Here is a 24,350-nt window from a genome sequence, read left to right on the forward strand (position 1 = left end):
CTGAGTACTCTTTCCAAATTACAAAACAAAACACCAACAACAAAAATCCCGATGTTATTGAAGAAACCCTTTCTATATTGTCAAATCCTTTAGCCTTCAGACATGTTCACAAAGAAAGCCTTCTCATAATTTCTTCAAGTGCAGGTGTGCAAATTACTTCTGCAACAGACAAGTCAAGCTTTCAGCATCCCTGAACCACTGCTAACCACACCCACAGCATTTTTCAGCTCATAAAACCTTTATGGGCTGAGAAGTTCCTTCAGATTTTTAAACTGTTAACTACAGTTACCCGCCAGCACCCGACCAACACTGCCATTAATGTGTATCTGAGCTGATGATGTAAGCCGTGCTTTGGATACCATGTTTTGTCTCATGCTATTTCATAAAAGTCAAGCTTTATATCACTCTCTGAGTGCAGCAGAAAATATAAATGCCATGGTTTCTGTAGCCTGGGTGGCATTTTCACGAACTAGGATGCAGAGTAAAAGTGAAGGTGAAATCTATTCAGGTGAACAGATTTATACAAGGACATGCATGCACCAAGGACTTTCCAGTCTGGAAATACAAAAAGTTTGACTTTCCATGGTTCCTCATTAACACACCCGCCTTAGAACTTAACTGAACATCTGTGTTAGGGTTTTCATGGGTCAAGTTCAGAACACTGGGAAAGTGGGTTATTGTTAGAAAACGAGCAACATTTGCTGAGTAGTTGGGTCTGAGTAAATATCATCGACTTCTGAAAATAAAAAACCCTGCTGTCATTTTTACAGGAGAATGTGTGTCTAGAACGCATTATAAACAGACAAAAGAGAGACTGTGCCTGTGTCCAATGTCCCTTCCCAACATGCACATCTGCATTCATGCCTGATAGAAACTGCCAGATATTTCTTGATTTTCTCAGAGTGTATGAGCAGCACAATCCTGTTTTAGAAGAGAAGGAAAGAAACCAACTATGCAGGTCAGCCTAAATGGAGTCCACAAGGCACCCATCAAGAAACACCTCTGCATAAACTACTACAGCCTCAGACGATGCAGAGCCTCCACTTGGACTACTACTAAGTAGTGGTCCTGCTTTTCATCTGATGATTGCCATCACTTGCTGGCAGTGGGGAGGGAGGATATGGTCAAGTGGCAAGCCTGTCTTCATTTTGTAGTTTGAACGCCCTAAGCTGAATGTACAACTTCACATCCACTGGAGTTGTTAGATGTCATACATTTCTGGTTTCAAACTATTCGAGACAACCCAGCCCATCACTAACAGTACAGTAAGATAACTTGCTAAGTCATATACTTAACTGGTATAAAATTTTCAACTCCCTAAAGCAAAGGTTGATATCAATCTCCTTTCATGTATATTCCCTGCCCCTCACCCCACAGTTACAGTTTTATGTTCCTTTTAATTCTAACTAACAGCAATCCCAAGTTCTACCTTTTGCTAACATTTCTATTTGAAACTCCAGTTTTGAGAGGTGTAAATGGAGAAGACAGGAAACCATTTGTGATTTACAAAATACTGTACCAGTAGCAAAAAATAAATAAATAAAAATCATGCTCCATTTCTGCCCTCTGAAAATCTATGCTGAGAAGAGGAGATGAATTTATCAATGCGGGATTGTGGGATCTACTATTCATGTCATACAGATATTTTCACACCAAGAAAATTCTGGGGAAGAGGAGCAAACAGAAGCTGTGTAGTTTCTGTGTACAATACTGGATACCAATTGAACTGGAGCTTCTGGTACTTTTCAATAGCTGTACCCCTGATCACCCTGATGAAAAGATCATCTGTCTTCTGATTGACACCCAGCAGGGCATATTCTAATACCAATAAAGAAACTGATAAGTAGGCACCCTTCTCATAAAGCCTTTTCTGAGCCAGGACACAGAAAAATGGACAGTCATTCATTTAGTTGTTATTTTAAAATTTGAAGCAAGCAATTTAATAAAACCAGTGGACTTGAGCTCTAAGTTTAAAAGATACAAATAAATGTGAGTCCATCCATCAGACTTCTGTGCTGTGCATTCTCAACTCAGCTTCCTGAGTTTCACAGGACAGACAGTGCCATCACTTTTCAATAAGAACGAGACATGGGTGACAATGAGAACTGCACATTTTAGGCAATGCCAATAAACAGCTTTTAGAGGAGAAAATGAAATCACAATAAACACACCATGGCCTGTCTTTAGAAAGGCAAGGTCATATTCAGAAATCTGCCTTCTAGAGTTGTTAATGATTGCACGCAATTGCTAGGACTTAGCTAGATTGAACGTGGTTCTAAACAAGAAACGCTACATTATAACACACACACACACACACACACACACACACACACACACACACACACAGAGTCATCATCTTACAACTGTTAAATTTGAATTAAAGTAGACCTATTACCCATTCCACAATTTATGTGATAAGCCTGCAAAATCCTGGAAGAGAAAAAAACAAACCTTTAGAGATCATTCAGCCAACCCCAGAGATATGCAAAATTATTTAGCTGTCTACATTGTGAGTGCTGAAGGTTAATGGTTGCAGACCAATGGAATGTTAGCACTGTCTCGTGCTACACGTGAGTAGTAACGTATGGAAAGACACGGAAATTAAAACACTTGGTTCTACACGCTCTGAAGGTATGTAACAATGATGACATGGTTGTATTAGATGACAAAGCAGGGCTTCTTACAACTTTCAGTATAAAACTGTACCTAACACTATTCCAAACTGTTTAACATATCGTTCCAATTTTTGTACAGATGCATGAAGCTAACAAACTTTTGACACTCCAGTTACTGTTATCATCTAATGGCAGCATTTGGCATGATGGGCATTTTAACTTTGAGGAGAAAATGCTGATTGTCTTGAAAGCAAAGACTTACCTGTCTTGTTTTCTCTGACCTCAATAATATAAACATTTATGTCAGGGTGGGACTTGGTCCCTGCTGGGGGTGGTGAAGTAGTCGACTCTTGAGGTTTGGAGGTTGTTTTTCTTTCCACAACTGACGGTCCTGTTGGTTGTGTTACAGGAGGCTTTGAGGTCATGTGATACTCATGATCAAAATCAGGTTCTGTTTTCTTGGCTATGGTATCAATGAGAGTTGTCAGGGGGCGCTGTGTTGCAGATTCTCTAGGAAGTATGTCATCTGCTGTTTTCTCACTGGGCTCCATCTCAAAGACAAGTGGTTCTTCAGTGAATGCTGTTGATGGCGTCGAGGGTATCTCACTGTGTAGGCTGTGGATGGTAGTGAAGACGCCATTATCACTCGGAGCTGTTGGAGATTCTGGGAGCTCAGTAACTCTGGATGGTTCAAATAACCCTGAACCTAAATCTGCATAATCCAAGGATGTCTTTTTTCCTTCCTCGGTAGTTTCTTCCATAAAGTGCGTGACAGGAGTCCTGAAGGGCCTCAAAGTTGATGCAAATTCCCATGCACTACTACCTTCTGTCTCATAATTTACTTCTGGCTCTGTACTTAAAACGACTGTTGGCCTAATGGTTGACATCAGGGTCACCACTGTACCCATTTCTACTTCCTGCTGTGTGATTGCACCAGGGGGATAAGATGTGCCAACTGTACTTGTTTCTAAACCTGGGATTCTTTCAGGACCTGTTGTCAATCTGTCCTCGGAGAGGGTATATGTTGACCCCTCCCCCTCCTCTTCAAATGCTGTTGTCTCCTTGGTCATAACTGCAGTAGAACTGAGAGCAGGAAATGGGATTTCTGGAGTTTGTGGCTCTTTCTGTATTTCTCCCTGTGTGACTTCTGTTGTACTCAAAGCTTCAGGAGACATGGTTGCTTCTAGATGAGTCTGCTCAAAGATGTCTTTTTCAGATTTGCCTAGAACCTCATCTTCCAGTGGAACAGAAGTTTCCAATACACTCCATTCTGTCTTGGGAATAATAGAAAGAGGACTAGTATAGGATATGTCTACATAAGTAGTGGGCTCCTGGGTGCTACTATAATTAACAAATGCCAATTCTTCCACATCAGAGGTGTGGACAAATGAGGGCACAGTAAACAGTGGCTTGGAGGCATCTGTATCTTCACCCAAAGCACTTCCTTCCACAGTTGCATTGATGACCTGGTCTTCTGTGCTTGTAGTGAGCAGAACCCTGTCTCCACTTGTAGGCTCTCCCAAAGTTGACTTTTCAGCACTGCCAATTGATGTAACTGTCGGAAATGTAACTGTGAATTCTCCAGATGTTAAACCTTCCTCGGAAACCTTTTCTAATGGTTTTGGAGTACCATCTGGGAAAAGAGTGTATTCATCTCCTCGATCTGTGAAACTTGGGGTTTCTTTATCTTTTCCAATTATTCCTATAGTGCTAAGTGAAACAGGAGGTAATTTTGAAAAGCCTGCATGCTCTGTTAAGGGTAAAGGCTTTGAAGTCGAATTATCGTCATCCCCTGGCCATTTTAATACTGTGACCACTTCCACATTTAATGTACTATGGGTCAAATGAGCTCTTGAAACATCTTTGTCAGACTTTGTAACATCTGTTTCTAATCTAGTCAGGATTGTCATTTCTTCCACATCTCTTGCTTCTGTTGGCTTCACAGTTAACTTCTCAATTGTCAATGCTGGTGAAACAGATTTGGTCCTTTCCACTGAAAACTCTGAGGAAGATGTAGAAAGAGGAAATCCAGAGAAGCCTTCTTCTGTTGTACCAATGAACGGATCTTTGGTGATCTTTTCTTGTATCTCATCAATTGCGTAAGGATCTTTTTTCAACCCTGGCCTTGGTGTTTCTGTTCCCTCTCTTTCTTGGGTCATGTCTGTTTGTAATGATGGATAAATAACTGTGGATATTCCCTCTACTGATATTGTGTCACCAGAATATGGAAGCAAGTCTACTTCTGTAAGATGCTGTGATGGGAAGGGGGTTGTAGGCTGTGATTGACCAAACTTGTCTTCAGTCATCTTACCATTAGCTTTGGGTTCTTTCTCTTTATTCATCGGTGATCCATCTGTGCCAAGCATGGTTACTGTTGATGTTGAAATGGACACTAAGTCTCCTAGCTGTGAGTAGGTAGTATCTTCTGTTGTCTTTGATACCGTGATGACTTCCGGTATTTGGCTAAAGACCCGGGTGCTCTGACCAGATATAACGGTTAGTGTTCTGTCTTCTCTACCATCTTCTCTCAAGGTGAATCCATAGTGACTTGTGGTTGCCAGTTCAGGATGGGTGCTTACTGTTGGCATTTCAGTCTTATATTCCGTGGTGATTTCTGTTGATTCAAATGCTGTTTTGGTTTTTGGCAGTTCCTTGGAAGAAATGTGATTTGTGATTGCATTGGATGTTACTAAGGGGCCTACTTCTATTTGATCAGTTTGTGTAACTGATTCATATGTTTGCATTTCCTCTGTAATTTCATCCTGGGAGCCAGTAGCATGTTGGGAGATAAGAGTTGTACTTTGAAGTCCTTCCTCCTTAATTTCAGATATGTCTGGCTTTTCAAGTGGCTCTGACCCAGAAGGCAAGTAGTCATCCTCATCCCAAGAGTTGATGGGACTCCCAGCAGCAGTGGCTGGCTCAGTGGCTAATGTGTCTGTAATGGCCTCAGAGTAGACTACAATTTTCTGTTCAGAATTGACTATATTTCCTGCAGAAGGGAAGTGTGTGGTAAAAATAGGTAATTCGGTGGCTATTGGGATGACTGATGTAGGTCTGTCGGGTACCATGTGTGGTTCTTTGGATAAACTGGGTGATGAAGTTTCTGCGAGGGTATTCATGTCGATGGTGGTGGCCTCTGATATATTCTGTTTAGCTAGAAAGATAATTTCAAAGAGTTAATTAGACAAGTTACTTAGAAGGGGCTGCATGACCAGTGAGTGCTCAAGCGCTCGGATCACTTGGACCCAAGTGCTCTGTGATATGAAGAAGCCTGGAACCTAAACAAAAAAGGAGGATAATTGATCGTGTAATAGCCATAAACTTCAAGTAGTTTTATACTGTTAGGTGCTATATATGACTGGGTAAATGATTGCTTTCACACAAAAAAATTAACATTACATGTTCTGAGATAAGCAAATGCCAAAAGTTATTAATGCTGAATTTTCATAGATGGTTCTCTGTAACAAGCTAGAGTAGCGAGAAAGAGAGCTTGATGTGTTATCTGGAAGCTAAGGGCCCCTGCTGCTGGCTTTCTTCAGATATTGCCTTCTTTTCAAGCTGCATAGTGTCTCAGGGGAGAGGGTGTGGTTCAGACTGCAAAACAACAAAAAGCCACATCAAATGGAACCAAGTTACACATAAACCATGACACTGTCCATAATGTGTAGACCTTCATGAAAACAGGATATTAAACTTGTAATACCCGTTCTTCCTTCGTCTCCAGGTGTTGGACATTTGTCTTCTTCCTTTCCACTCTGTAGACTTGGTGCCAGCAGATTACTCGGCATGTCTGGCAGAGGCTGGTTGGTACTTGCGGCAGTTCTGTTTGCTGAGTAACTACACACTGTGTTTGGCTTATTCCAGATCTTTGTCTCAGTCTTTAGCATGAAACACAAATGCACAGGCAGTAAGGCTACTCATAGGTTTTCAGCCTCTAACTATGGAGGGACTTGATCGCCAGAGGGTGAAAGCAGCCTCGTCATTATAAAATGCTACATGAGTGACTCCACGTTCATGGAGATTGGCTGGCTTAAGGAAATTTAAGTTGTACAGGAAAGTGACAATGTCCCTTTCAACACAGAGGAAATGGAACAGTTTGGCACACAAAGATTGTACTTCCTAAAAGAATCAGTGCTTTCTAAAAGCCGAGAATTGGATGCTAGTGACTACACAAGGAATGGTCCTGAGGAAACCCCCAGCCACCATCTTGCTACATTGTGTGTCCTGCATGTCCTCTGTGTCCCATGTGACCCGTGTGTCCCATGTGTCCTGTGTGAACTGTGTGTTCTGTGTGTCCCATGTGTCCTGTGTGAACTGTGTGTCCCATGTGTTCTGTGTGTCTTGTGTGAATTGTGTGTCCTGTGTGTCCCATGTGTTCTGTGTGTCTTGTGTGAATTGTGTGTCCATGTGTCCTGTGTGTCCCATGTGTCCTGTGTGTCTTGTGTGTCCTGCGTGTCCTGTGTGTCCTGCGTGTCCCGTGTGTCCTGTGTGTCCCTGTGAACTGTGTGAACTGTGTGTCCCATGTGTTCCATGTGTCCTGTTTGTCCCGTGTGAACTGTGTGTGTTGTATGTCCTGTGTGTCCCATGTGTTCTGTGTGTCTTGTGTGAATTGTGTGTCCTGTGTGTCCTGCGTGTCCTGTGTGTCCTGTGTGTCCTGCGTGTCCCGTGTGTCTTGTGTGTCCTGTGCATCCTGCGTGTCCCGTGTGTCCTGTGTGTCCTGTGTGTCCCTGTGAACTGTGTGTCCTGCGTGTCCTGGCATCCTTGTTTCTTCAGTGCTGCTTCCTTGCACCGGAAACCATTGCATCGGTAGACGCTAAAAACTTTATATCTTCCCCCAGAAGAACAGCCAGTAGAGAAAATCGGGTGCCTCTTGGCTTCCTCCGTTCTGTCAGAACTTTATGATATAATGATTTGATTTTATCCTAAATCTGAAAAGGGCATAATCATTTCCAACTTGTGTGTGTGTGTATGGGGGGGGTTGCTAGAATTTATTATTAGCTGTTGGTATTCCAAAAAAAAATTTTACAAGTCCAAAATCATCAGTTTCCTAAAGAAACTGTGGTGTCCATTTACACGATAATATGTGTCCTTTACAGACCCATCACAGTGGCATTTATCATTTTATACATGGAAAGAAATTAACCAAAAAGAATACTGTGATCTTGAAAAGTGTGGATGGAAAACAAACTTTTTCTCCTCTTGCCCCCCCCCAAAAAAATCTGCTTCTGCATTTACTTCTTGGCATAAACATTGGTCAACTTTGATTGACATGAACAACTTAAAGATCTGAAATGTGTCTGACTATTTTTCTTTAATTCAATTCTCTATCCTCTGAAATTCCATCACCGTTACCTCACTTGAGCTGCCAGATTTCATGTTTGTCTTATAACTGCATTCTTTGGGGAAACAGTAAAAAATATGTATGAAGAAAGTTCCCATGGAAACATAATACAAGCTCTTAGACACCTTCATATAAGAGAAAATATAATCATATTACTATTAATAAAAACAGAATGGTAATTTTACTTTTCCCCCCCTCCGAGCATTTTTCATGGCTGATGAAATTAACTCAGAAGAAGGTGACATCGCACAAGATCAAACTGAGCAACTCTCTATAATCCCATGAAAAATATTTTTACAGTGTTTTAAAAAATGGACTCAGATTTTTAAAAATCAAATAAGCACATGCCATTGTCAATTATGATTCTGAGTCTCTCTTGCTCTCCTCTACCCTGTTACATGGTAAGCTGATAGCAGGGAGTTTTGGGAAGTAAGCATTACAAAGCCAGGATTTATGTGATTTATTTTCAGGGGAAAAGAGGGGTTTAATAATTTTAGAGCTCTGTTTAAGAAGGTCTGCTTGCAATTAAGTTAATTAATTCTATGACTTGGAATGGAAAACCTCAGACTTCCTTTTGGGGTTGGGCGGGTTTTTTTTTTTTTTTTCTTCAACCTAACAGCTGATTTCCATCAAAACTCAGTGTATCTGATAATACATGCCATTCTTTTCAGCCATTCCAAAAAAAGAAAATGATGTTTTAAAAACACTGTCTATAAGGAAATGCCATCAGAATGAATAAATGCCATGGTATTGCTCTACTGACAATTAGAAGGAGGAGAATACAATTCTAGGTCATTGTAAAAGCACCTTCCTTTAGTCTCAGTCACATTGGACACTTGGCTTTCAGATTTTTCCCCCTCAGTACCATTACTGAGGGAGCCAACAAAAACCAGCGTGCTTCTTTTCCCACAGATGCTCCCTCCCAGTCCTTGCAGCTGCCTGGACACAGATGTTTTGCCTCAAGATGCTTATAGTGTTCTACATCCTATGGGCCATCCTCTCGGTGTGTCTCTTGTGAGACATGAGGCAGATTTTCCAACAAAGTAGAAAACCTATGCTAGCCGCCTAATGATCCATCCATGCTTACACTGCCCTGTACACATTTTAGAGAACTGACTGACTTCGTATCAACTCATTTGTATCATCCATTCACCACTCGTGAGTGCAAACCATGGGAAGAAGAGCTGACGAGAGTAACGGTTAGTCCACCGAAGGACTTGAGGATCACATCTGGGGATCCTGTTTCTCTCGGCACAGTGGGGTTCGAATTAGAACTGTCATCGGAGGGTTTGGTGGGTGCCTGAGTGGCCATGAAGTCCGATTCAGTAAACAGGAAACATTTTGAAATACAAAGTAAGGAAACATCCCACTCTGTAGCTAATGGCCCATCATTGTTTAGGGCCCAAAGAAAGGTAATGAAGTGAGCACGGATTTGAAGAATAAACTGATCATAAACATGAGAAATGCACACTAAAGTACATGAAGTGCTGGGAACTGACTGGGGCTGCTCTATTCTCCAGCCCCTAACATTATCAGAGAAAGGAGGATGGAGAAACAGGGAGGCTCCAAACCACATCAAACAGTAACTAGACGTTTAGTCATGAGCGTTGTCATCAGTAAAACTGTTCCAGTTAGAAAAAAAAAATGCTAGAGACAACCAAAATCTGTGTTCAGTAGAGATGCAGCTCTTTGATAAACTAGTTTTTAAAAAAAATAGTTAAAAAATAGTTCAGATTCTACTGTTCAAACTGTGACTAAAAAAAAAAAAGAAGAAGCCAGGAAAAAGGGATAAAGAATACTAGAATTAAGGCTTTGGAAAGTATGGCCTTTCCCCTTTCCTAGAGATTCTTTGTGATGTGTATTATGAAGTCTTCAGTTATTTTTTATTCACTTTAATCTGAAGCTATTTTCTATGGCCTTTCAGAGTTTTGAACTGCATTCTTTCACAGAATGTTGTTAATCCTGAGGCCAAAGATAATTAGAAAATAGACAGCCTTCATCAAAGGACTGTAGTCAGTGAGGTTATTTTTAAGAGGCATTTGGTTGCCTCGTTTTCAAATCTATTTGAGCAGGTAATTTCCATCTGTGTACATTAGCTGATATCGTAAATGTACTATGAACTACCTTTCAAAGGAAGATGGCATTAGAACAAAACAAGATTTGGAATATTTATTCACTGTGTGGCCTAAAAGCCCACTTTTTATGTTTGACAAAACTAATTTATTTACAGTATGCATGTATCTTTTGCCTTTCCAACTTAGCAAGGCAACTACACATCCCTGATATCCCTTTGAAAACTGTCACTGAGGCCGTGGTTAGTCACCACTGGACTATGTGGGAAAACTGGACATCTGTTAAATTATTTGAAAATAATTTTAAATCTTTATGGATTCACATATTAAAAGAACAGTTGTAAACTGCACTAGAAAATAAAAGAATCCGTTGGCTGAGCCATGTTCTTAACTTCTTATGTGTGAAACAGACTAGACATTATAGTCTTTAAGGAAGGATAGAATGAAATAGAATCTCAACCTCAGATTACATAGGGATGGAGGGTGTACATATTTTAGTCCAAAAGGCTATACATTTAAATGAATAGAGAAAGAATAAATATAAACCTCATGTGTATGTTAAGTTTAATGTGGTCAATCTATGTAAACCTAAGGACTTTGTCACGCTGTGTATCCGTGTGAACTCATTTACACAGACAGCCTAAAGTCTACCAGGATCAACTCTTTAATAATATTCTCTATGGCTATAGCAAAGCTCGGGTTTCCATTTTACTCTCAAGAAGAAAATATGTTATTTAATTTTTCTGTTGTTTATTTTATACAGCACAGGAAAAAACTAATGAAGTAAGATAGTCAGGCCAACCACTGTATTCACACTCTAACCTTTCCTGTCCCACCCCCTACTCACCATCAACCCAAGCCTGTTCCTGCAAAGGGCTAACTTAACGCAAAAGTCATGGTATAACCTCATTTACTTGAATATCATTAATGAGAGAATTTGTAATAAATAAATATACATGCCTTATATGTGTACATGTATATATGACTATATTTAGGATAAGGTTTTTCATTATTACCATTGTCTTTCTGAAAAAGGTTATGGAAGACTTTGCTGTCTAAAGGTCTGAGAAGAGAAGCTGTCTTTCTCCAGGCCTTTGTATGGGTTAGCCTCCTTGAATTAAGGTAATACACAATATGGCTATAACCCTCAGAAAACCAAGTCTAAAGTGGAGATTTAACTTCATAGCTGCCTTTTCCTTATGAAAAATGCCTATACATTTCACTTTCAAAACTAATTGGTATCAAACTAGTACATTTTCTGGCTATTTTAATTACCTGTTCATATAACAAAAGGAATTAGAACACTGGTTCAAAAGATGTCAAGTATTCTATTGGCATTTCATTAGACTAGTACTCAGTGTCAGACTTAGCCCATGCCACTAAAATATCTAAGTATTTGTTAGCTAACACATCACAGACCCTAAATTAAATATTACAATAAAAATGTTGACAAATGATCTGTTAGGTTAAGCATTCTACAACTTTAATACTGTATAATGTAACTAATATTTAAAATTAAGGATGTCTACAAAATGAAAATATCTATAGCATGAATGCTACTTAAAATTAGTTTTACAATGCAAATCTAAGCATACCCTACTCAACTGTTGCGAAGAGGTTTTATTGTGCTTTGATTAACTCAAAGCAAAGTTATATAGCAGAAGGCATGTATTCTATTACTTGAAACAACATGGGATATGTGAATTATTTGACGGTATGATGTTTCTTTCGTAGGAATTGAATATAATCATTATCAATTTTTAAAACAAATACTCACCTGCAATGGTTTAAGTTTACATTGTCTCCTTTTTACAATAAAAATTATATTAAAAAATAAAATAAAACAGGACTCAAAGGTTTAACTAAGCTACTGTTGTCTTAACATTGTTATATTAACAGTGGATTTGCATTAATGGCTTCAGTTAATTAGAAACTCCAATTCAAGATGTGTTCTGTGATTCCTGGAATAGCAGGGTGCAATTAGGACCCCAATCTGAAGTTCCTGTTCCTCCTTACCCCAGGCAAAACAAAACACTTGCCAAACTCCCTACTGTGTTAACCATGATGTCAGTACTAAGGTTGTGTCACCAACTGTTGGTGCTCCACACAGCTACATCCACTTGAACCTCAGTGAGTATATTTGCTGCAGCTTTTAAACCTGTACTTTGAGAAAAGACATGAAAAACTTACGTTTAAAGCAGTAGGCATCAAATCTGCTATCAGGGGTAGGGAAGCACGTCTGGTTCTCAAAACGATACAGGGTTCTCACCCCAAGTAGACCACCTCCACACTGGGCCCTGGCGACAGTCACAGGGTGCCGCACGCTGGCGTCCGAGAGCCAGCCGTAATCGCATTGGTCAAAGCCATTCCTCCAAGCTGCATGAAGCTCTCCAACAGTCGCCAGCCTGGCCTCTCGGTTTGCGCACTCCGCTGCTGCCTCCTCGAAGGTGAATTTACTAGGAGCAGTGATATGAAAAACATCGCCTGCAAGAAGAAGAAGGAAAAAGGCTTAAAACGACTCTTCCTTTGCTCCCAGATTTGATACATGCTGAGGAGGACGCGATACTCCATTTGCTAACGCAGTAGAGAAAATAGCCTCATTTTTATTTTGAGAAAACTATTATTACCATATAATAAAACTAACACACCACAATGGTTTAATTCTACACAAGTGTTTGTGTGTGCATGCATGCATGCATGCATGCATGCGTGCGTGTGCGTGTGCCTGTGCGTGTGCATGTGCGTGTGCGTGTGTGTGTGTGTGTGTGTGTGTGTGTGTGTGTGTGCATTCTTTCCAAAAAGTTGATGGAGCATTCATCTGCTAAGAAAGTTTGAGAAATCATTTTAAAATAAACAAATTTTTCCAAGTGATTATTCAACACCCTGTGAGAGAATTGTAAAAATCAAAAAGTAACTCTCTGACCATCCTTTTCCTACATATTTCTACCACCCATACAGATTAATCTTGTTGATTAAACCAGATAAGAAACATCCCTGGGAATTTAATTTGGGAAAGGATAGAAGCAGTAGAAATTAAAGGATTCTTAATTCACCTGTGTCCCTGGCTCAGGAAGGTGACAGGGTTGTGACCACAGTTACATAGTAACACAGAGCTAAGGGTGTTTGAGGGGTAACTTTAGCTCCCACTAAACAGCTTAAGTTTCTAGTCCTCTAAAGGGACACCCTCTCCCTGCTCAAGTTCTCCTACTTCCTCTATCCAGAAAAGAAGATATGTGTCACCAGAAATGATAGCAGGAGTTCTAACCAGGGTGGACAGACTGTTAGGCTTCCTAGTTAATTAACGAGCCTAGTTAATTAATCAATTCCTGTTTGCTCACTGTGTTCAACACTAGATCCAATCAGTAGAGAAGACTGTTCATTTTTGTTAACATAAAACAACCAAATTCTGGGAAATTATGTTTGTTAAACTGACTTTGTATTTGGATCACTAGAATAACCATTTGACAAAATAAATTTCATTCAAATTAATGCTTTCAAGATATGAGCACAAATGGCTAAATGTCAGAGGAAACATTACAGAACCCCCAGATAAATATAACCAGAACAGGAAGGAGTGCAGATGAAATGGAGAGGAAGCTAAAAGTTATCTGGCCAGCATTACAGAAGCTGCCCCATGCCTCAGAGGTGATCTCTAATGCTGTGATAGATCAAACAGCGGAGACACAGAATTCTTACAGTGTTGATCTATTGTATACCCTAGCCAGGTGGAACAAGACAACTGCTTAAAACAAATGGTACCATCAGACTAAGTATACGATAGTTTTACGACGAAAAAGAGAATTATTCATAGGATGGCTAAAAGACTCATATCAGCTTTTCTTACTATAAGTTCAAAATCTGTACCGGGGAAAACAACCTAAATCCCCATTAAGAATTGATAGATAAAAAGAAAGAAAATTGCTTTTGCCATGGGGTTAAGAAGGGTAGAGAGAGGGCAGGAACTGGGTAGTAGAGGGTAGGAGGAAGAGTAGGGGAAAGGGGGAACATGAACAGGTATTGGAGGAGGCCAGAAGTGAAGCCCCAAGGACCAGCAGAATGCGTGGAAATATGCAACCTCAGGAGGTGAGAGGCAGGGGGATTCTCTAGAACGTACCAGAAACCTGGGAGGTGAGAGACTCTCAAGACTCAAAGAAAGGGACCTTAGATGAAATGACCTACTAGGGAGAGGGAACTTGTAGAGCCCACCTCCAGCAGAAAGACAGGGCATCAAGTGGAGGGATGGGGTTGCCATCCCACAGTCATAAACACTGACCCAGAATTTTTCCTGTTTTGCAGGGACAAAAAATGAAGAAGAGTCTGAGGGAAAGGAGGTCCAATGACAGGCCCAAATTGGGACTCATCTCATGGAGAGGCTCCAAGGCCTGACACTATTACTGATGCTATGGTACTGCCAGACAGGAGCCTAGCATGGCTGCCTGTGAGAGGCCCAACAAGTAGCTAACTTAGGCAGATAGAGATACTTACGCCCAACTATTAAACTGAAGTTGGGGATCCCTATCGTTGAATTAGAGAAAGCCTGGAAGAAGTTGAAGAGGAGGGTAACCCCATAGAAAGACCATTAATGTCAACTAACCTGGATACCTGCCACCCCCAGATCTCTCAGACACTGAGCCACTAGTCAGAAAGCATACACTTGCTGGTCTGACCCCCTGACACATATACATGAGTACTGCCTGGTCTGCTCTCAGTGAAAGAAGTACCTAACCATAGAGAGACTTGAGACTGCAGAGAGATGGAGGCCTGGAAGGGTTGGAGGTGGGAACATCCTCTTAGAGACTGGGGGGTGGGATGGGGGAAGGAATGGAATGAAGGCAGAATGGGGGGGATAATGACTATACTATACAATAATAATAATAATAATAATAATAATAATAATAATAATAATAATAATTGAATGTTTACATTCTAAATCACCTAGACTGGCAAACAACAGTATTCTCAAAATCCCAAAATGCAAAAACAAACAAACAAACAAACAAAAAAATCAAACAAGCAAACAATAAAACCCACCTTCCCTTGTTCCTGAGATGTCAACAGCTGCCCTATAGAGTTCATTATGCAACAAAGTCACTACCTATTACCCAGTGTGAATTCAGTAAGGCAGGTTCAATAAATAGCACTTCTGGTTCTTGTCTAAGAATATTGTTTTAGTTTTGTTTCAGGTTTTTCTTTTTTTTTTTTGTCTTTTGGGTTTTTTTGTTTGTTTTTTTCTTTTCCACACTTCTCAAGCAACATATTAAATAAAATTACTCTGTTGCCGGTAGGAACAGTCACTACTCTTATCTACAGACTTGGCCCAAAGCAACATGGAAAAGACTGGAGGAAGATGACATCAGCCTGGGAAGTCTTGCTTGCGTCAGCATCATACCCTACTGAGGCCTGAAATGGATGCTCATGGAGGGAGGAGGGCATGCCCATTTTTCTCCCTCAAAGGTAGAACTCACATATTTGTTATTCTAGCTGACATTGCTCTGGGCATCTTAGTTTCTGAGATTGCTAAACACTCTGTTCTGAAGCAAAACTACTATTCCTTTTGACTGAGAAGAGGGATCTGCTGCCTAACAAATTCTTTGTGTAAGACGCATCATCACATGAAACCTTACATCAGTGATATAACTCACACGGAGGATATTACTTCCCTTCGTATCAGTCACATCTGTAGAAAAACTATTTTATGAGTTGAACTTGTATGATCCCAAGACTACTTAATTTCAACTTCATTTATATGTAAAGGCCTTTTTAACCTTGTAAAGGTTTAATTCCATTTGTTTTATGTTTATTTTGCTTCTATTTATTTGTATTGTTCACTAGTTACTTTAATTAATGCTCAGTACATAGCAAACCACACTGCCTGGATTTGCAAAGCTCTTTTCTGTTCCAACAATCTCCAAGTATCAAAACAAAACATCTGTTGATGGGTTCATTCCATGAACTATTCTGGCAAATTTTGTTCCAGAGACACATATCTCAATAATGTAGATAAATCGAAAGTGATTTATAGTAAACATGTCTTAAAATTCTGGTAGATACTAGAAAACCTGTTCATAGTAACTGAACAAGTGGATTAGGTTGCCAGACAGAACCAAAGCAGGAGAGAACAAATCCAGTTGTCTCCAATAGTTGTAAAATAGAGGACCAGAACAGGGTTCTTTGGTCAAGGCTGTAAGTCAGCAATTTAAACCAAACAAAGGAGCTCATCTCTCAATACATTTGAAGCATTATTTCAGCAAATAAGAAAAACGCATTCAGGTTTGCACCATCTTTGGAGCTTAAGAGGCAGGCACACAGCCTCCTGTAAGAAAATCGCAATTTTCCTAGCATAGGGCAACATTGTTGCTTCTCTCCCCATGTGCACGTGGACCTGAGCAAGCAAGGTAACTAGATTTAGCAAGCAGGTGCCTCCCAGGAGGTGAATGAGTTCTTATCCTTTGACAAGAACTTCACTGTAAGGTTCTAACAGCCAGCCTCATCAAAAGAGAGGTGAGGAATTCTTTAAGGTCCGTACATACACATTCATATTAATGCACACATCAAATGTAATGCAGAACAGAGACTTTTACTTGCAAGATAACTTGCCCCAGATGGATAGAAAACATAAACCCTATCCTATGTCACATTATCACACATCTTCAAGCTAATAGCTCCAAGCCTTAGCTTACTCCTATTTTGATTACCTCTCCAGAGATGTCTACAACAGTGGTTTTCAAACTATGGGTCACCCCCCCCCCTTCAGAGTTGAAGGACCCTTTCATGGGGGTCTAAACTCTGATATCTTGCATATCAGATATTTCCATAGGATTAATAACTGTACCAAAGTCACAGTTATAAAGTAGCAATGAAAATGATTTATGGCTGTGGGTAACCATAACATGAGGAATTATATAAAAGGGTCACAACAGTAGGAAAGTAGAAAAGCCAGGCAATGGTGGTTCAAGCTCTTAATCTCAGGACTCAGGAGGCAGGAGCAGGGGTAGAGGCAGGCAGATCTCTGAGTTCAAGGCCAGCCTCCTCTACAGAGTGAGTTCCAGAACAGCCAGGGCTACACAAAGAAACCTTGTCTCGAAGAAAAACTGAAGAAAGGAAGGAAGAAAAGAAGGAGGACAAAAGGAAGGAAAAAGAGAACTTGAAGGCATTTTGTTTATATTTTAGTATCTGATGACAATACACAAACTAGGATTCTCTTAATCATCAAAAACATTAAGGAGAAATGCTTTAGTTTGACCGGAAGCTACTGCAAGCCTCCTTTGAAAACAGACCATGCCTGCATTCTCCCGGCTTCTGAGTGGCTGGTGAAAAAGATACTTTTTGGCAGCCTAAGAAGTGACACATGGGGAAACAGGAGCAATGGGGAAACGCATTAAAGCATGAAAAATGATCTGTGGAATCCAAACACTGAAGCTTCCTCCCAGGAGACACATAGCAGAACTGTTAAAGAGACAAAGTCTAGAGCAGGCCTGGGACAGTCACGCTGATGGCTGCACCCGGTGGTCAAAGCTGAGGTGTCGCCATGGTTTCCTGAACCAGGCAATTTGCAGGGTGGCATCGACTTTCTTCCTTTTGTTCTCATGTGTTCATGGTCCTGCTGTGTTGAACTATGGGCTATGAATATCAGTTCAGTAAACTAGCAAAAGCCATGCTTTAGTTTTGAGTTTGACTATGAAATATATATGTGTGTGTATGTATATGTGTACATATACATGCATACACATACCAAGTATACAAATGTGTGTATATACATACATATTCTTGCTATTTAGGTGAGGATTACATGTGAGCAGCTTATTAATAATTAAATGAATAATTTGAAAGTAACCAGAAAAGATGAACATTTAGATAGCCATGATTCAAAACCAGTTGCCAAATATGCCAGATCACAAAGTACTAACAGCAATTCAACACAATCTTTAGCTTCAAAGTACTGGCTTAAAATTTTTCAAAGGACTTCCCTTTTTTACTCTTTCTCTGTCATATTTTGATTAAACATCTGTGTACTCACATATATATAATTCTAAGTTAAACATGAATATTCATTATCCTCTGGGTCACAAATTAATTTACTACATGTCTTGCATTGGCTCCACATACACTGTTCTCTAACTCCTTAAAGGGCCACTGTTTATAGATAGTGCCACCATGTGTCAGTTCCCTAAGTCTATGTCTTACAACTTACACATGAGTCAGTCTCTGTAAATAATGACAGGATGGCTTTGTGCTCTCAGAACCACATTCCTAGTGCTCAGACCCCAGGGCCAGCATTAGGCCTCCAGTGTTTCTCATTTGGGAGTAAAGACATTAGAAAGATACATATGTGCTTTCCAAATTTCTCCCTCTTCTCTCTCTCTCTCTCTCTCTCTCTCTCTCTCTCTCTCTCTCTCTCTCTCTCTATCTATCTAGCTATCTATCTCTCCATATATATATATATATATATATATATATATATATGCTTTTCTCAACTAAGAACTTAGGGTATTTTTTTCAGAAATAAGACCAGTAACCTGATATTTGAAGAAAAGAATAAAAAAGCCATACAAAGTATATAAAACTAACTTAGCAAAAGTTCCTGTCCAAAAAAAAAAAAAAAAAAAAAAAAAAAAAAAAAAAAAAAACCCAGTGCAACCCAGCAACGCCAACCAAGAAATTCTGGGAGCATGATTTTTGAATACCAGCAATAGAGAATGGTGGAAAGATGGGCTGGGGTGGGGTTCTCTATAATAACCAGAGCACCATTGCAAGAAAGGCATGCCCAAGGTCCCACGGAGAGCCAGAATGGGACCTAGCTCATGAAGGTGAGATAACAACCTTTAAGGGCAGGGCTACATAGAAAACACAGGCCGTGAGCAAATAGGACACAGGACTCTCCAGCTGGAGGTGAAGAAACTCTAAGCTGATCAGACAGGTCTGGATACAAGCCCGGGATTGATTCTTTTACAAGGGAATTAAACAAGTCAACCATGAAAAAAGGTTATCTGACCTCATCAGCCACACTCCTATTCATCTACAGAGAAAATAAAATGCCTTTTAAAAGGCAACTTTGTTCTGGAAACTACTTGCTGCCATCCTCAGATAAATAACCTAGTTTCATTTTAAAAGGGCTGATATTTAAGTTTGAGGTATTTTTAGCTGAAATATTTACATTACACCTTGCTCCCACATATCTCTTCTAGGAATTATTTCTTGCCATAACAGCAGCTAGGCACACAAACTTTCTAAGGAGCTGCCAGCTCTAGGAGAGAAATCCATTACGTCACAAAGCACCTTCACAGAGTCTTAAACCTTCAGATGGTCAGGCCACCGCAGTGTCTGTGTGTCCATGACTCTGAAGTTGTATAGGCCATGTGTTTCTGAATGCTGTCCGTGATTTGGGCTGCATTCACTAGCATCAGAGTAAAATTTTTCCAAACAAATTAGGAGAGAGAAAATAGAACTCTCTATTTGGTTATATTTTATATTTTAATTATATTTTAATCATTCAATAACGTTCCAGCGTGCCGTTAATTACATTCAAAACAATCTTCATGACGCCCCGGTTCTAGTAGCCTCTGAGATCCTTCAAAGGGTCATGACTCAAGCCGACTTGAGCAGTCCACTCTTCTCCCTTCAGATCAAATCTATTTCTAAGAACTCTCCAAGAATGAAACGCTGTAGTTTCCAAAGACTTTTTCAATACTTAACAATCTTCCTTGCTGGAAAAATTCACCTCCTACAGAACCCAATACACAAAGGGGTGGTTTCGAAATGTGAGTCTTCTGTGACTGTAGTGTGAATGAACAACCTCTCGTTCCCATACGCTACACAACAGCTGCAATTGATTGGTCACTCACTTTGTGCCGTACAGTGTAGAAAATGCTGGACACGTCATCTCCTTTGACCTCCATATTACCCGCCAAAAGTCAATACTCTAACTGTTCTAAATGTTCTAACAGAAGGAACAGTTCAAAGATGAAAGATGCAAAGTTTTCCCAGGGCCTGTCAAGTACTACATGGCAAAATGAACCTCATGAAGGTGCTTCCTTTAAAATAATGTTTTATTAACTCATTGAACTTTTATACAATTTTTTTTTCTGCTTTCACTCCATCCTGTGTCTTCCCCTATCTTGCCCCACTGAGGGCAGTTTCAGTTATCCTGCTACTGTTGGGAGTGGCCTTACCCTGGAGAGCAGTAAGCCTGACTCTTTCTCCCTCCCAAAGCAGGTACCAATGCCAACAGTGCCTCTTCATGCCCACCTTCTCCTATACATTGGGATTTCTCTAAGGATATTTTATCTATTGATTTTATTTTTAAAACGTTTTTATTTTTAAACGCTATGTACCCTTGCCTGGCCTGGAATGCATAATTTATACCATACTGGTTGTAAACTCTCAGAGATCTCCCTGCCTCTGACTCCAAGGGCTGAGATTAAAGGACTGCATCACCATGGCCAGGTTGGCCTTTCTTTTCTTGATGCTGAGGAAGTGAGCTACCTCTTGAGCCTGTTTTCACCATAGTCTTCCTAAATGCTAATGGTGTTTGACAGACTGAGGCTTGCATTATGATTAGCAACAGTGACAAAAGAGTAACAAGTATTCCACAGGAATCATGATTTGAAACATGAGGTTTGACATATTCCGGAGCCAACAATGGTCAACTTCTCACCATGTCAGCAGCAGCACTAACCCAGGGCTTCCGTTCCAGCCACTGTCCCAGACAGGGACAACAGGTGGTGTTCTTCAAGTTACTGTTGCCTTGTGAGATACATATTAAATGCACGTTCAATTTATATAGGGTTATCAATATGTAACTTCATCACAAAGCCAGGTCATCTGGGGTCCTGAGTTTTACCTGGTTCTTTTGTTTGTTTTATTTTTGTTGTTGTTGTTTTTGTTTTTCTGAATCATTCAGCCATTTCAGCTCTATTCTAAGGGCATCTTAACATCTTCAAAATCCAGTTGTTGGAAATACAGAGATTACATATAAAAACAATTATTTCATCAATCTCAACTTCTGTATTTTTATTTTAAACCCTAGCTCACATTCTCTACTAACAGTATTCTGATCCTAAATCATATCTAACAAAACAAAACATCATAAGGTTTAGAACATTCCTGCTAAGACAAGTTAATGTTGGTCTAGCCAACATTTATACCCTGTATAGTTTCTGAACTTGATTTTCTTTTAAAAAAGCAAAATACTATATTTATATGCTAATCTGTGTTATAAAAACTGCTTTAGAAAATGCAAAAAAATACCTGACTTATAATATCTCTAATTAGTTAAATTTTATGAATAATGTCAGTAAATATGACATTCTGAGTCAACATATGTAATATCTTTAATTATAAATAACTAATTTAAATAAAAATTTGTATCAGGATCTCCAATTCTAAGTCCCTCATATACTTGCCTTCCCTGACTACAACTAAATATAGGTAGAAATTAGTAGATCAATAAATGCAGCAATAAATATATTTTAGGGAGAATCCTAGCTCACTTTCAAACAATTTTTATTAGTTTAGGGATTAAAAATGTAATTTTCTGTCATCTACTTTCCATTCCTATTAAGAATATCAAGCCTATGCCTATAAGACCAGCAGTGGTGAGGCTAAGGCAGAAGGACTATGAGTTTGAGACTAATCTAGGCCACCCAGCCTGATTTTTAAAAGAAAAAGGAGGAGAAGGAAGAAACGGAAGAAGAGGAAAATGAGAAGGAAGAGAAGGAGGAGGAGGAGGTGGAGTTGGAGGAGGAGGAGGAGGAGGAGGAGGAGAAGAAGAAGAAGAAGAAGAAGAAGAAGAAGAAGAAGAAGAAGAAGAGGAAGAGGAAGAGGAGGAGGAAGAGGAAGAGGAAGAGGAAGAGGAAGAGGAAGAGGAAGAAGAGAAGAAGGAAGAAGAGGAGGAGGAAGAAGAAGAAGAAGAGGAGGAGGAGGAGAAGGAGGAGGAAGAGGAAGAGGAAGAGGAAGAAAAAGAGAAGAAGGAAGAAGAGGAGGAGGAAGAAGAAGAAGAAGAAGAGGAAGAGGAAGAAGAGAAGAAGGAAGAAGAGGAGGAGGAGGAAGAAGAAGAAGAAGAAGAAGAAGAAGAAGAAGAAGAAGAAGAAGAGGAAGAGGAAGAGGAAGAGGAAGAGGAAGAGGAAGAGGAAGAAGATGAAGATGATGAAGAAGAGGAAGAAGAATAAGAGGAGGAGGAGGAGAAGGAGGAGGAGGAAGAAGAAGAAGAAGAAGAAGAAGAAGAAGAAGAGGAGGCGGAGGAGGAGGAGGAGGAAGAGGAAGAGGAAGAAGAAGGGGAAGAAGAGGAAGAGGAAGAAGAAGACAATGACAACAATGACAATAACTAGTAAATAAATATTTTCTCATGGTAAGAGTCACACATGAGCCACTCTCTGCTAGAACTGATTCCTAAAGCTGAGGTGACACTGTGCAAATGTTAAGAGCCAACTCCCAACTGATGCAATGTAGTTAAGAGATCCCTGGAAGACGTCCCCATCCAGGCTTTGAAAAAGTGTACAGCCTTAGAAAGCAGGACTCAGGCAGCCTCTCTGAGGGCCACTAAAGACCAACAGACAGGTCCCTGAGTACCCAAGCCTAGCTTTCCATTAAGAAGTCTGGCATGAATGCTCCCCATATCATTAGAATTTGATAAAACTCTCTCCAGTAGATTAGAACTCACAAATACCCACTATAAACAACCTCTAGTCTGCTAATAGACTTAGGAACATCCCTAACATATCCATTATAGTTATGAGGGATCTTATTCTAAGCTAAAACCATGATACAAATTCCTGCCTTACCAAGATAACAATAGGAATTTATTTTACTCATGCAAAGCCTTTTAATCAGACATCTCCCGTTTACAAAAAAAAAAAAAGAAATCTGTCATTAAAAACTATTTTAAACATATCTTAAGTAGTTAAGAGGAAGAGGAAGATACTGCTTTGTATGCTTCAGCAGTGGCTTGGCTACTATTATTATTATTATTATTATTACCTATCTACCTTGTCCCACTTTACCTATATACAAAAACAGACGCTGTCACCACCAGAATTTCTTACGTAGAAAACACACTTACTGGTATTAAGTGATTGTGACAAGAATGGTAGCGTATGCTTTGAGACACATTTAATGCTTGCATAAGGAAAATGTGGGCGACTTATATCCCACCTCTCACATCTTAGAGCCACCCATCCAGTGAACACAGCTGGAGAATGGAAACCTGTCCAAGCCGTATATACCTGGGCCCCAGTGCTGTGAGAGGCCAGACAGCAGAATCTTTTGAGGCCAAAATTCAGGGTCTTTTGAGTCCAGGAATATGAGGGTTTCCTGGCTAACACAGCCAGACTGAAAACAACAACAAATCAACCCAACAAACAACCACAGAATTTTAATCCTAGAAGGGACTATCTCATCTAACCATATTTTACACATCACACAATGTACACCAAGTCAAAATTACATGAATGACTCAACTTAATAGCATCTACATTTATTTACTTGGGCATATAGGATGCCAGTCACCATAGATAAAAATCAGTTTCAAAAGTCATAGAAACATCCATTCTGTATAGAACAAGGACCAAGAATGAAGTCCTTTGAGAATTCTGAGTGCTTGTGAAAAAAACACCAAGAAAACAAGGCAATGGTTTTGGGACCTCAGTTTCTTCAAAACCACGAAATCTTTCTTGGAATGTGTTTTGTGCTCTACCCAGGTGTAGCAGAAAGGAGTCAGTTTCCTTCAGATTTTATTTTATTTTTTTGTTACAACTAGATATTTTATTTGCTTCTATGCCTCTGTGGAAAAATATGGTCATTTAGTTTTGTTTTATTTTATTTCTGCATGTGATTTAGTCTGCCACATGTGGCTTGCCATTGTGGTTGTGTAATTTACCCTTGTGATTCCTCTTAACCCTCAGAGTATAAATTGTCTGGTGCTCTGAATAAAGTTGGCTATTTCATTAGATTTTAATCCATCTCGGTGATAGGCCCACTGCCTTTAGAGTAGTAAGTATCATCCCTTCTGCCTTTCCTTATAAATCTACCAGGAACCTTTCAGATAGCAGTCAGTTTGAATTCAAATAGTCTTTACTCTGACAGAGAAACATCAGAACAGAAACTCATTAGTCTCTAACATGTTGGGGAGAAAAGGCTTTATGTAAACTGACTTTGGGGCTGGTAAGATGGCTCAGTGGTTGAGAATGTTAGCTGATCTTCCAGAGGTCCTGAGTTCAATTCCCAGCAAGCACATGGTGACTCACACTCATCTGTAAAGGGACCTGGTGTCCTCCTCTGGCTTGCAGGTGTGAATCCATCAGAGCACTCAGACATAAAAACACAAAA

General features: G+C 39.9%; 1 protein-coding gene across 4 annotated transcripts in view; it reads right to left on the bottom strand.

Annotated features, from left to right (window-relative positions):
* The window catches only part of VCAN (versican), a gene marked incomplete at both ends in the record, with an annotated part of 75,013 nt that overhangs the window by 40,393 nt on the left and 10,270 nt on the right, over positions 1–24,350 (bottom strand). For 2 of the 4 annotated variants that reach the window (XM_080924672.1, XM_080924670.1), the window contains 2 exons: positions 2,878–5,769; positions 12,219–12,512. In XM_080924672.1, the coding sequence (XP_080780798.1) occupies positions 2,878–5,769; positions 12,219–12,512 (3,186 nt within the window). The remainder of the gene's footprint in view (positions 1–2,877; positions 5,770–12,218; positions 12,513–24,350) is intronic. The other 2 variants (XM_080924673.1, XM_080924671.1) reach the window with 1 other exon arrangement.

The sequence above is a fragment of the Micromys minutus genome, assembly GCF_963924665.1.
Source record: "Micromys minutus genome assembly, chromosome: 11".
Taxonomy (NCBI): Eukaryota; Metazoa; Chordata; class Mammalia; order Rodentia; family Muridae; genus Micromys; species Micromys minutus.